Genomic DNA, 12,522 nt, shown 5'->3' on the forward strand with positions numbered 1-12,522 from the left:
CCAGGACTAAATGACAACAGATTGTTTCTTCTATTAAAACCAAAGATCAAAGGAAAGCAATAATGGATCATGTTATCTTAGCTTTAACCTTTTATACAGTTGCTGATCACATGTATTAAACTAAAGGGAAACAATACTTGTACTCTAAATGTTCCTTTTAGGTACACGGTTTACATTTCATTAAGTTTGGTGTTGGTAGTTGAGGAGATTCAAAATGTATGCAGCTTTATATCTTTTAATAATTTGCTCCCTGGCATAAATTTGATTCTTGCAGAAATCAGGCAAAATAAATTCTTAACCATCCCTTTCCAACTGTGATGCATTTTAATTATTTTCCCAGAAAATCGTGTCATTCATTTGCCTTAGGAAGATTAGGTAGCACCGATTATAGACATTGCGGCAAATACCAAGCAATTTACACAATAGGTCCATTATACACATGATTCCACTTTTAGTTTTAAGAGCTACTCACTATGACGTTACTCTCCCACTTAATATTTGTGCATGTGCTCAAGTGTTGGTGCTTTTTCATACCTGGAATGTCAGAAGAAAATGGAGATTGCTAATCACATAGATTTTTAAAAAAATGTTTCATAGTATGTTTTACTGAATGTGATTAGTCCTTGTACAGACTGTAAGCATACGAGCTGTACACTGGATGTGTCTTCAGCCCTACTCAGGTCATAAATGCATTGGTATGGTTTGGCTGTGGTCCAGTTTGAATAGAATCTCTCTTGCTATAATTAGATGGTGTCTGTGTTCAGTAAGCCTTATTTTGAAAAGACAGTGAGTACTATGTATCTGGTTTTCTAATGCTGGAACTTTATTGAAGAGACAGTCCTCAGTGATGGTAAACTACCAGCTCATCAGGCTTGTTGTGTGGGGACCTAAAATAAGGTGATTTTTTTAAATGACCTGCAAACTAAAGTTTTGAGTAGTTATCAACCCAGTGCTTTACTGTATGCACTGTACCTTTTTAAGGTCAGGCTGCTTCTTCAGTCTTACGTTTAACTCCTTCGTAAATTTATGCTGCAGGTTCATGAAGCTGAAAAGTCTAAATCTGTCAAATAACCACATGGGAGAATTTCCTTTTGCTGTTTGTGATATTCCCAGCTTATCAGAACTCAACCTTTCCTGCAATGCTCTGCAATTTATCCCAACAGCAGTTGGCAAGATGGATAAGTAAGTATCCAGATATAGTGATATACAAAGTTTTTATTTATAATCATTAATTTATTGAACATTGCCTTGGTACCTTGCTGTTGAAAAGACGACAGGAAGACCTTGCATAGCAAGAGCCTCAAATAAGCTTTGGTGATAGATAAATAAACTGATGCTATTTTTCTTTGCCTTTCTGAAATTTAGCCTGCAGACAATTTTACTGGATGGCAACTGTCTCAGTTCTCTTCCATCAGAGCTGGGGAACCTGAAACAATTAAGTTACCTGGGCCTATCCTTCAATGAGTTCAAAAACATTCCAAAAGTTCTGGAGGATCTGACAGCTGTGGAGAGACTTTGTATGTCAGGCAATTACTTGGAGACCCTGAGCCTGCAAAGTTTGAGCAGAATGCCTCACATCAAACAGCTGGATTTAAGGTAGTTTCTTTTGGAAATTCAGTTAGCTTATAAATGTATGGTCTTCATCGTAATACATCTCTAGCTCTCTGGTACAAGTAAAACATAAGCAAATAAAAATTTGTGTTCTTTTTCCTTTGAACCAGTAGGATAGTCTGACCTGTTTGAACAACTTAGATTTTTCTAGCAGCATTGATAATTATTTCAATTTCAGATGGCCATGTTTATCAATGAACTATAGCAAGTACTATTGTCAGTGGTTAATGTTTCATAAAGTAAATAAAACTTTATTTGAGATCATTTGAGAACATTGAGATCATGTTAATGACGAATGAGGAAATATTCCAAAAACCTGTCCAGTATTACTTCAGGTTTTCTGGCAAAATTCAAATTTGTTGAGGAATTTTCTGCTGAAGCATTCGCAACATTGTACATTGTCTACATTCAACATATCTTTTGTGTCAAGTTGTTGCTGGTTTCAGTCTTGTATATGAGTATTGTACCTGCTTGTCTTAGCAATGTTGCCTTAAAACTCTATTTACAACATACTGGATCAGTGCCCTAACTGTAGCCCATTTGCTGTCATTCCAGAAAATTTTGATGTTCCCTTCTGTGGCTTTAACCTACCATTAAAATGTTGGAGGAAATTGCTGTTCATCCAGTGTTTAGTATCAGACAAGTAGTTTGCCAAATCAGAGACAGTGGGGTATTGAGGTAATCCATTATTGAGAAACAGATTGGCAAGATAGAGCAGTGTATTGCCAGCTTTCATGTGGAACCAAATGTATCTTTGAATGATATTGCTGATGGGCAGCATGTGGATACCAGCTGGCACAGGGTCAAGGGAGTTCTTTGTGGAACTCTATTGGTCACAATGGGAAAGGGACTGGAGAGGAAAGAACATAACCTGGGCAGAGCTAGTTCTTCCTGACTGAACAATAGAGGAGTTGAATGGTGTGTTTGACTACATCGAATGCTGGAGATGGGTCAAGAACAATACAGAAGGATAGTCACAGTCACTTTATACATCGAATTCCTCCACCTCTTCACTGGTTAAAATATAATGATACTTCTGCTCTTACCAACACCATGTTTGTAACCACGTTTGACTGTCCAGCCACACATGCACTCCATCAAGTATTGCTCTTCCACTTTCATACCGCCACCTGATTCTAACCCATCTCATCTGCTGCTGAAACATTCATCCACACTTCCTGTACCTCCAGACTTGTCTCTTTCAAAGTACTTGGCAGCTTCCTTCTTCTACCCTGCATATATTGTGCTCATCTAAAACTCTGCAGCCTGTATTTTAAATCTCATCAAGTTTCATTGATCTATGATCCAGATTTGTTGACCCGCAGTGGCTTTGCATTAAGTAAGGCTTTGATTTTAAAAATCTCAGCCTTGCTTTCAATTCCCTCCATGCTGTTGGTCCTATCGCTAACCTCACCCTAAAGGGTTTTGGGTTCTCTGCACTCCTCCAATTCCAACATCCTGAGCTTCCAGATTTTAATTGTTTCATCAATTGGCAAGTATGTTTTTAACTGCCTTGGCCCGAAGTTCCAGAATTCCTTCCCTAAACCAACTTGCATCCTTTAAAATATTCTTTAAAGTTTGCCTCTTAGGCAGAGCCTTTGATTAGCTACCATAATACCACCTCAAGTGGCTAGTTGCGAAGTTTCTAATTGATAACAATCCTGCAAAGTGATTTTGGGATATTCTGATGTGTTAATACTACTACATATAAAATCCAAGCAATTTTAATGTTTGATTCAGCTTACAGAGCTCCTTACTGGTTACTTGCCATCTTTGTTTGAGTGCTGTTATGCAAAATTAATCTGGAAAACTGGATGCAGCTGCTCTCTAGCTGATGAAACTAAAGCATCTAGGGACTAGCCTTGAAACCATTCAGGAATTTTACTTGTTAACCAGCCTAGGAACCAACAGACCAAAACCTTCCAAATTTTCAGGTTACAGAGGAAGAACATCGAGAGAATATATGGGGGAGAATGAAGTTACATTGAGTATTTCATTCCCTGTACACATGGGGATTATGCATCTTTTGTGAGCTATTTTGGCTTCATGTTTTAAAATATTCTTTTTGTGTATAATGGTGGGGGGCTTTGACTTGTGTATGAATGCTCTAAATTCATTTTAGTCACATGCAGCTGACTATTTGCTTTCACAGCCATATTTGGCTCACCTTTTCAATGTTGAGCTTTCTTACCAAGCGAATTGACTTGTTTCATCAATCATGTCATTTCAGCATCTGCATTGATTAATCAATCTTTTGTCAATCTTTTGAAATAATGGTATTTTGTGATTTACTTCAACATTTATGGAATTTTGCAACCCGTTACTTGTAATTCTGAAATGGAATAAAAGTGGTTTGCTGAAGTAATCATATTTTAAATAATGTTTAAAATTTAGGAATAACCATTTGACAAATCCAAATTCTCTGTGGAAAAAGGTAGTTTTGTTATCTACTTGAATTTAGACTCAATCGCATTGCCAAGTTGGAAGTAGCAGATATGGATTTCCTGCAGCACGTCACACATCTGGATCTGCGTGACAACAAACTGAGTACCCTTGATTGCACAGTATTTCAGAATATTGAGGTATTGCATTGTGAACGAAATCAACTAACTAGTCTTAAAGTCAGTGGATATTTTCTGAAGACTCTTTATGCTGCTTCAAATGGTAAGTTTATATTTCCTAATACTGTACTTAAAATGTGAACTAAATTTTCATGTTTCAATTAGTTTGTGTAATAATTATTATGGGAACAAAATTATGGAGCTGTTTTTTTTGGTTGTTCAAAAATTGCTGGCCTCCAGCCCTGGACCATACTTTTTGTTCAAGCTTTGTCTGCAACATGGTCTTCTGCTGGGATCCCAGCTTTCAGCACCTTGGCATGGCTCAGTGAAACATAGAGACCATCTTGACAGAGTGAGCAGTATTCACAGAAACCATTTTGACAGCTGGCAAAGCTCATTCTCTAGAGCTTGTGTAAATGTGGTTGAGGTCTTAATTGTTCTTGAACATTTTTCACATTCAGTAATACTCAGGTCATGCAAAAAATATTGTTAAAATTGAAAGCATTAAAAATTTTATTTACATTTAATAAGCTAAAAAGCACAACCACACACCAAATTTTAATTCAATAATGAAAGCTAACCCAAATAAATAATATACTTGCTTTTTTCCTGGGAGCCCATGTCTCCCAGTCACTTAAATAGAGATCGCCGTGCTTGTGCCTGGTTTAATCTGTTACAGGCTCGGGTAGACTTCTTAGCCTGAGAGCAGGGATATCTATGCTGCCCGTTGGCTCCATAAACAGTCCATAACAGCAGCTGGCTGCACAGGCAGCAGTGCACAAGATGTTAGTGATAGAAATTGGGATGCTATCCCCTTGGTTAAATCTGGAATGCAGTGCTGAAGATCTATCCCTGTGTGTTCCATATTTTGCTGCACTCATAGGATCTCAATAGCTAGCCTGTTGTAATCATCATGAAAAATATTCTTGCTCCCCTTATCTCCAAAAGCACATTGCACATCTAATTCCTTGATTGGCTTCATTGATAAGTGCATTTATTTTTGTCTGGAACTGAACCATATGGACAAGGAAAAATGCAGAATTGTTTTAAATGCTTTATGCCTTTGTGTAAAGAAAAGTAATATTGGAGAAAAATACAATATTACCCTTAAATCAAACTACAAAAACTGCATTGAAAATGGACTTTATGGAATGGATGTTCCAATTTACGTACCTAAGAAGTGCAAAGAATATCTTGTTGGTAATCATAGTATGACAGAATCAGAATCGGGTTTATTATCACTGATATATGTCGTGAAAGTTGTTGTTTTGCGGCAGCAGTACAGTGCAAGATAAAAATTACTATAAGCTACCAATAAATAAATAGTGTGAAAGAGGAATAACAAGGTGGTATTCATGGGTTCATGGACCACCCAGAAATCTGATGGCAGAGGGGAAGAAGCTGTTCCTAAAATGTTGAGTGTGGGTCTTCAAGCTCCTTTACCTCCTCCCTGATGGTAGTAACAAGAAGAGGGCTTGTCCTGCATGGTGAGGGTCCTTAATGATGGATGCCGCCTTCTTGAGGCATGTCCTCAATGCGGGGTGGGTTGTGCCTTTGATGGAGCTGGCTAAGTCTACAACCCTCTGCAGCTTCTTTCAATCCTGAACGTTGGAGCCTCTATACCAGGTGGAGGTGCAACCAGTCAGAATGCTCTCCACTGTACATCTATAGAAATTTGCAAGAGTCTTTGGTGACATACCAAATCTCCTCAAACTCCTAATGAAGTAGAGCCACTGGCATGCCTGCTTCGTGATTGCATCACTGTATTGGGCCCAGGACAGACCCTCTGAGATGTTGACACCCAGGAACTTGAAGTTGCTCACCCTTTCCACTGCTGACCCCTCAACAAGGACTGGTGTGTGTTTTCACGATTTACCCTTCCTGAAGTCCACAATCAACAGTCATTGTCAATGACAGTCATTCGGCTTAGTTAATCGGTGATGTGGATGCACTTGAGTCACTGAACCTCTGTATGAATGAACTTGACTAATGAGCTTGCATCATGTGGATAGTGCATATCAAACCCTGAGGTCTTGTATAATTATTGGGATCTTGATTTTGGCTGTTGTGGGCCAACCCCTTTGGATCAGTAATTAGCCCGGAAGGCGTTCTCTTGCTTCTCTGTGCCTCACAAGTGGATTTCCTCCAGACTCTCTTTTTCTATCTGTTCTCTTATTCAACAACGCTTGGTTTGGAAAGCATAAACCTGAAATTTAAAAAAATTACCAATTTCTTTCATCAATGTTTGGAAGCAAGTCATGGATAAATACATAATTACTTTGTCACTCTGTGTAAGTACATAATTTACAAATTTGTCACCCCCACATAACTTAATCAAATCTCAGCTAATCCATGTTAAATGAATGAATTATAATGCAATAAGTTGTAATGATGAAGATGATCATGGTTTAAAGTAATTCATGTAACATTTATTTGGTTAATTTGGATAAATGCCTTGCATATATTTGCATTTTTGGCAGAGAGGTAGTGCACCATGTTGATTATAGCACAAATTGACAGAGTTTTGTAATTTCTGATGCCAGCTTTGTTGCAGGAAGGAGATAATGCCTCTTGCATCATGGAGATGGGACAGCCAAAATAGTATATATCAGTGTTGGCAAGGCTAGTATTGGTACAACACTGAGGAAAGTGTGATCTGCAGGGAGATGTGTTGTTCAGAAAGACCATAAAATTAATATAGAAATATAAATGTTAAAACAATGAAGTACAAGAATGTTCCTCTCATGCCACTTAAAAAAAAACTGTTCTTTGTTTCAGAACTTCTATATATTGATGTATATCCAGTCCCCAACAATCTCACTTTTATGGATGTCTCAAGGTAGGTGATTTGTAAATCAAAAAAAAAACTACAGACAGCTGAAATAAAAACACATTGGAAACACTCAGCAAAACAGGCAGTTCTAATGAATGGACTTTAACCTGAAACGTTAACTCTGTTTCTCTTTCCACAAGTGCTGCCTGAACTGCAAAGTGTTCTTCTTATCTTCTGTGTTCATTACAGGCAATTTGTAGCTGGATTACCTCTAAATTGAGTTGGTTAGAGTATATTTCTGTTCTTTTCAGCCTGTTGGAAAGAATTTTTTTTGAACAGAAACTAAAGGAGAGAAGCTGCCTTTTATGCTGCTGTTGTATTTCTGTTTTTACATTAGCTTTGAAACAATTTGGGTCCTAAGTTGTTAGTACAATATTAGGATTCATGAATTACCATTACTGAAGTTCATTCAAAGTTTAATAAAAAGTAGGATACAAGCACTTATAATGTATCAACTGTAGTTTTAAACAGAGGGAGCTAATATTTTGCAAATGTACTTGGGTTCAGCCTGTTCTGATGTTTTAACACACACACAGAACCTTGCATTGGTGAGTAGATTGAATATGCAGTTAGTGAAAATGAGCCATATTATTTCCAAAGGTCACAGGATAGCTCAACATCTTCCTCTCCTCACCCCTTTCTGCCTTTCGCAGGGACCACCCTCTCCGCGACTCCCTCGTTCACTCCTCCACCCCACCCATCCCGCTCCCACCCCCCAAGAACTTTCCACTGCCCCCGCCATAGGTGCAGCATCTGCCCCTACACCACCTCCATCCAGGGATCTAAACAGTCCTTTTAGGTGAGACAGAGATTCACCTGCACCTCCCTTAATATCATCTATTGCATTCGGTGCTCCAAGTGTGGCCTCCTCTCCATTGGTGAGACCAAACGCAGACTAGGTGACTGTTTCGCAGAACACCTACGCTCTGTCCGTAACCGCGACCTGCATCTTCCCGTTGCCAGTCACTTCAATTCCCCCTCCCACACTATCACTGATATGACAGTCCTCAGCCTCCTCCACTGCCAGGAGAATTCCAAGCGCAAACTAGAGGAACAGCACCTCATTTTCTGTCTTGGAACCTTGACGGCATGAATATTGAATTCTCCCTCTTCAGGTAATCCCCACCCCCCTTCCCACAAAAACCACCCCCAGCCATGCTGCTTCTTCCCTTTCCTAGCCTTTTTTCCTCTCTCTCCTTACCTTTTACCTATCCCCTGGTGGATCTGCTCTCCCCTTCTCCCCCGCACATGCCTATTGCTATCTCTTACCTGCATCTACCCATCACCACCATGTGTCCGCCCCGCCTCCCCTCTTTTGTCCACCTATCACTGCTCTGCTTTTCCCTCCTATATATGAGCTTCCCCTTTTCCCATCTTCGATCCTGAAGAAGGGTCCTGACCCAAAACGTTGACTGCCTGCTTTTCTCCATGGTCTACATCTGTGTGTCTGGACAATTACATTTACATAAGAAACTGGAACACTGATTGCTATTCTTAAGATTAAGGCATCACTGAATATATAGAGGTCAGTTCTTAATTATCTGTGATTTACTGTGTTTACATTGCTTTGCACATACAGAAACAGACTGGATAGCTTGCCTGAATGGGTATGTGAAGTTAAAAAGATGGAGGTCTTGGATATCAGTCACAATCAACTCTGTGAGTTGCCTGCAAGGTAAGTATTGTTTACTATATGACAGCTGCAATAAAAAAAAATACAAATTCATCTGCATACAGTATAATTAAGAACCTGCCTCTGGCTAGCCATTAATACAATGATTGAATTAAGATTTATCTAAACTGTTCATTTAAAAAATAAAGACAGGTGATTCCTTAAGGATGTGATGGCAATTTTAAAGTAAAATTACCATCATAAATAATGAATATATTGGTTAGAGTTGAAGTTGTACTGAAGGGGGATGTTAACCTTTAAGAATGTTGAATGAAATGATGATTTTGGAAATGAAACAGATCCAGGGAGAGAACTTTCATTTGGGATTAACTTTCTATACTTGTCATGAGGTAATGACTAGGAAAGTTTGTGGCCTGGGATACAAAGATGCTGGAGTAACCAAAGATGATGGTTGATGTCTATGAATATCAAGCCAGGGGTATTTTCCAGACGTCACTGCACATTATTGGACTGTCAGTGTAGTAGTAGGCTTTCAATGAAGCAAGTCATTCTTGATCCTTAGGGACAGCCTAAGAAGAAGAAGAAGCCGCCTTTCAGTGGAGGAGGCAGTCTGGTACAGAAGCATCAGTGACATAATAAATGTGGAGAAACTGAAAAAAATGATTTTCAGATAAAAGCATAAAATGCTGGAAGTACTCAGCAGATAAGACAGCACCTGCGAAGAGAGAAATAGTTAATTTTCTGGTTAACAACTTTTCAACATTAACTCTCTCTCTCCACAGAAGCTGTATGTCAAGTATGTCCAGCATTTGTATTTTTATTTCAGATTTTCCTTTTGCATATTTAGGTGAGAGCAAAGAATCTGGAATTGGAAGAGACATGGGATTGGAGATGGTTGAGGCAGAGGCTCATTCTCATGTATTTTTATATCACTTCGTTATAAATTAGTGTGACTCAAATTGCAAACTGTTGAGTTTCATTAACTAGCTCAAGGTTATTAAAATTTTATTCTGATTGGACCGTCAGAAAGTTGCAGTATACTTGAAAATCTAAATTCTGAGAAGCTTGATGCCATGTAGGATACAGCAGACTAGTAGGTTGAATCCCATCCTCTATCTTGAGCATTCATTGCCCCCAACTGTTGGTGCATCATGCTGCAGTGTGTACAAGAGCACTAACAACTTGCCAAGGTTTCTCCAACAGCATTGTCTAAAACCACAACCTTAATCACTAGGAAGGCCAAGGGTGATGCCTGGTGCATGGGAGCACCACCACTTCAAAGTTCCCTTCCAGATCACACAGCACCCTGATGTTGAACTGCAAAACCATTTGTTCTTATTATAAGATTAAAATTCTGGGGCTTCTGATGTAACAGCACTTGAGGCAGTACCCAGACTGTATCAGTTCAAGGCAGCTCATCATACTATGTCTTTAAGGACATATAGTGGCAGGCAAATGTTGTGTTTGTGATTCCTCATCCCTGTAAGTGAATGAAAAAGGATATAATGTGAGAGTGGTTGAAAAGTAAGAGGATAAAAGAAAAAGCTGTGGATCCAAATGATTTATCAGTAGGATGACTAGAGTGGGACCCAGCTGACAGATATACTACAGTCTTCGATTTTTGTAAAAAGGGATATTGACCTTCCAGTAGGGATGAAAAATTACCAACTTTCCCTGAAACCATTTACGTGTTTTTAAGATGAACTCTCGATATTTGTTTGTGCATAGCAACATGTATTTCATGCTATTGTTGTCATTGGTGTTTAAATCACTAGTGTTGGAAAACTGCAACAGAGAATAACTTCTTCATCAGATTATAGCTATTGTTATAAAGTTTGTCTTGAAAAGCCTTTTCTTATCTGCCTGCTGAAAATCTGTGATATTTTATGTGGTGGTACAGGTGAGCAGTGTGTTGAAGTGCTGATGTGAAGGAAATATTGATCAAATCCATCCCCATTTATCTTCTGTTTATGACCATTAGTAATGCATTTGCAGAAGAAGTTTCTTTGAAACTACTGTGCATTGTCAGTTTATTGTGATTATTATTGATTATTGCAGTCAAAATGTTCACATGATCCCTGAGCAGTCATTAGCACCGATCAATGAGAGACAAAATTTATCATTGAATTTATTCCTGCTGGCCATTCACACTGCCAAAGAAAATAAAAATGATTTCCATAATAACAAACTGCCTGCCAGTGACTGAAATGCAAAGCTGTCAACATCCATTCTCAGTAGACATGGCTTGTATTGGTCCAGTGTCCTTTCAGAAATGTCAGCAAAGTGACTGATTGGATGGTTAGTTTAATGAGATTTCTGGAAGATGACATAGAACAGTCAGTCATGTGATCTTCTAGGACCGTTAACATTGCTCAGAGGACTTGAAAGTTCATAATAATAACCAATAAAATCATTCAAAAGGTTGCACTCCACTTTTTCAATCGATGATGATTACAGAATGGGATACATAAAATCCAGGAAAACAAGGTTTGGTGTTCCTTTTTATAATGAACAGCCCGGATTTTGCTGACAGTTCTATGGTGAACTGTCACGTGTATACCAGTACATTTGGTCGAAGCCTATTTAGTTGAAAGTTTGAGAGTCCTGAACTTAATCCAGGGCACGAAGGATGAACTTGCTGAAAATCCCCAGCATTTAAACTGGGGAATTTGCCTGCATATTTGGTGCAGCATCAGTGAGTACATCTGTGTGAATGAAGGTTTTACGGTTGTGTAGAAGAAAGGCAAGATATTTTCTGTAATGTTTTTAATTTGAAATGTTTTGGGTAATATTTTTATCATGGTTCAACTTTTAATACATTTTTCATATTTAAATGAATCCCTGGCATTCATTTCTGAATGTCAGGGATTTAACAGCTTTGACAGATACCAAATCTGGGTCATGACTTTGCAGTTTGTCAAAAGTTTTTTTTCTAGCAGTTTCTTGTATAGGGCTTGTTCCAGCCCACTCACAGGACCAGATCATGATATCCTTGGCCCTGCTGTCACACAGCATCACCAGTCGGGCCAGGAGACTTTTGTCTGGCATGTTCTTTCCATACATGCCCATGATGTGCATAGGACAATTGAATATGCAAGGAGATACTGTGGCCAGTGGAGCCCTCTCAGTAAAATCAAGGCTGGTATTTTTGTGGTTCACTGCTCACTTAATGCTGTTAATTAAGTGAATGTTTTATTTTAGATGTGATTAAAGAAAATGTTTAATTAATTCCATTTTGTGCATGTTGGTTTGCTGTACCTCTATTTTTTTGTATTTTCTTGAATGGTTTTGATGGACTTAAACATTCACTGATGAGAAGCATTGAACTTTGTGTTATACGTGTGTCCTTCATCAGGTTGTTCTGCAGTGGTAGTTTACGCAAACTTCTGGCTGGTCACAACCAACTCCGAAGATTTCCAGAACGACTTGAGCGGATGCCAGTGGAAGTTCTTGACATCCAGCACAACCATTTAACTGAGTTGCCCTCAAACCTTTTCCTAAAAGCTGAATGGTAATAAATATTTTATTATAATTTAGTGCATCTGGTAATTTTTGTGATGCTAGTATGATAACTCACTAATGCATTTAGCAGCAATGAAATGCACCAGGGCTCTGGTTTCCATGCTGCCTTTAAACTGCAATTTGACACCTGAAACATCAACTGTTTCTCTTTCCATAGATGTTGCCTGATCTGCTGAGTGTTTCCAGCGTTTTCTGTTTATATTAAAAGAAATGAGCATTGGTTCTGTTGGTAATGAGGAGTGGAATTAACCTAGGATAATAAGGATTAATAAGGAGTTGGCAGATGAATTCAACAAATATTTTATGTCAGTCTTCACCAAAAGAGGATACGAATATCATCCCAGGAATAGCATCCTGGAAAA

At 38.6% G+C, this 12,522-nt stretch overlaps 1 protein-coding gene across 2 annotated transcripts in view; it reads left to right on the forward strand.

Annotated features, from left to right (window-relative positions):
• The window catches only part of LOC127570841 (PH domain leucine-rich repeat-containing protein phosphatase 1-like), a 154,937-nt gene that overhangs the window by 120,845 nt on the left and 21,570 nt on the right, over positions 1-12,522 (forward strand). For both annotated transcript variants that reach the window (XM_052016709.1, XM_052016710.1), the window contains exons 5-10: positions 1,036-1,182; positions 1,366-1,596; positions 4,073-4,275; positions 6,951-7,011; positions 8,585-8,680; positions 11,994-12,149. In XM_052016709.1, coding sequence (XP_051872669.1) covers positions 1,036-1,182; positions 1,366-1,596; positions 4,073-4,275; positions 6,951-7,011; positions 8,585-8,680; positions 11,994-12,149 — 894 coding nt within the window. The remainder of the gene's footprint in view (positions 1-1,035; positions 1,183-1,365; positions 1,597-4,072; positions 4,276-6,950; positions 7,012-8,584; positions 8,681-11,993; positions 12,150-12,522) is intronic.

The sequence above is a fragment of the Pristis pectinata genome, chromosome 5, assembly GCF_009764475.1.
Source record: "Pristis pectinata isolate sPriPec2 chromosome 5, sPriPec2.1.pri, whole genome shotgun sequence".
Lineage (NCBI taxonomy): Eukaryota > Metazoa > Chordata > Chondrichthyes > Rhinopristiformes > Pristidae > Pristis > Pristis pectinata.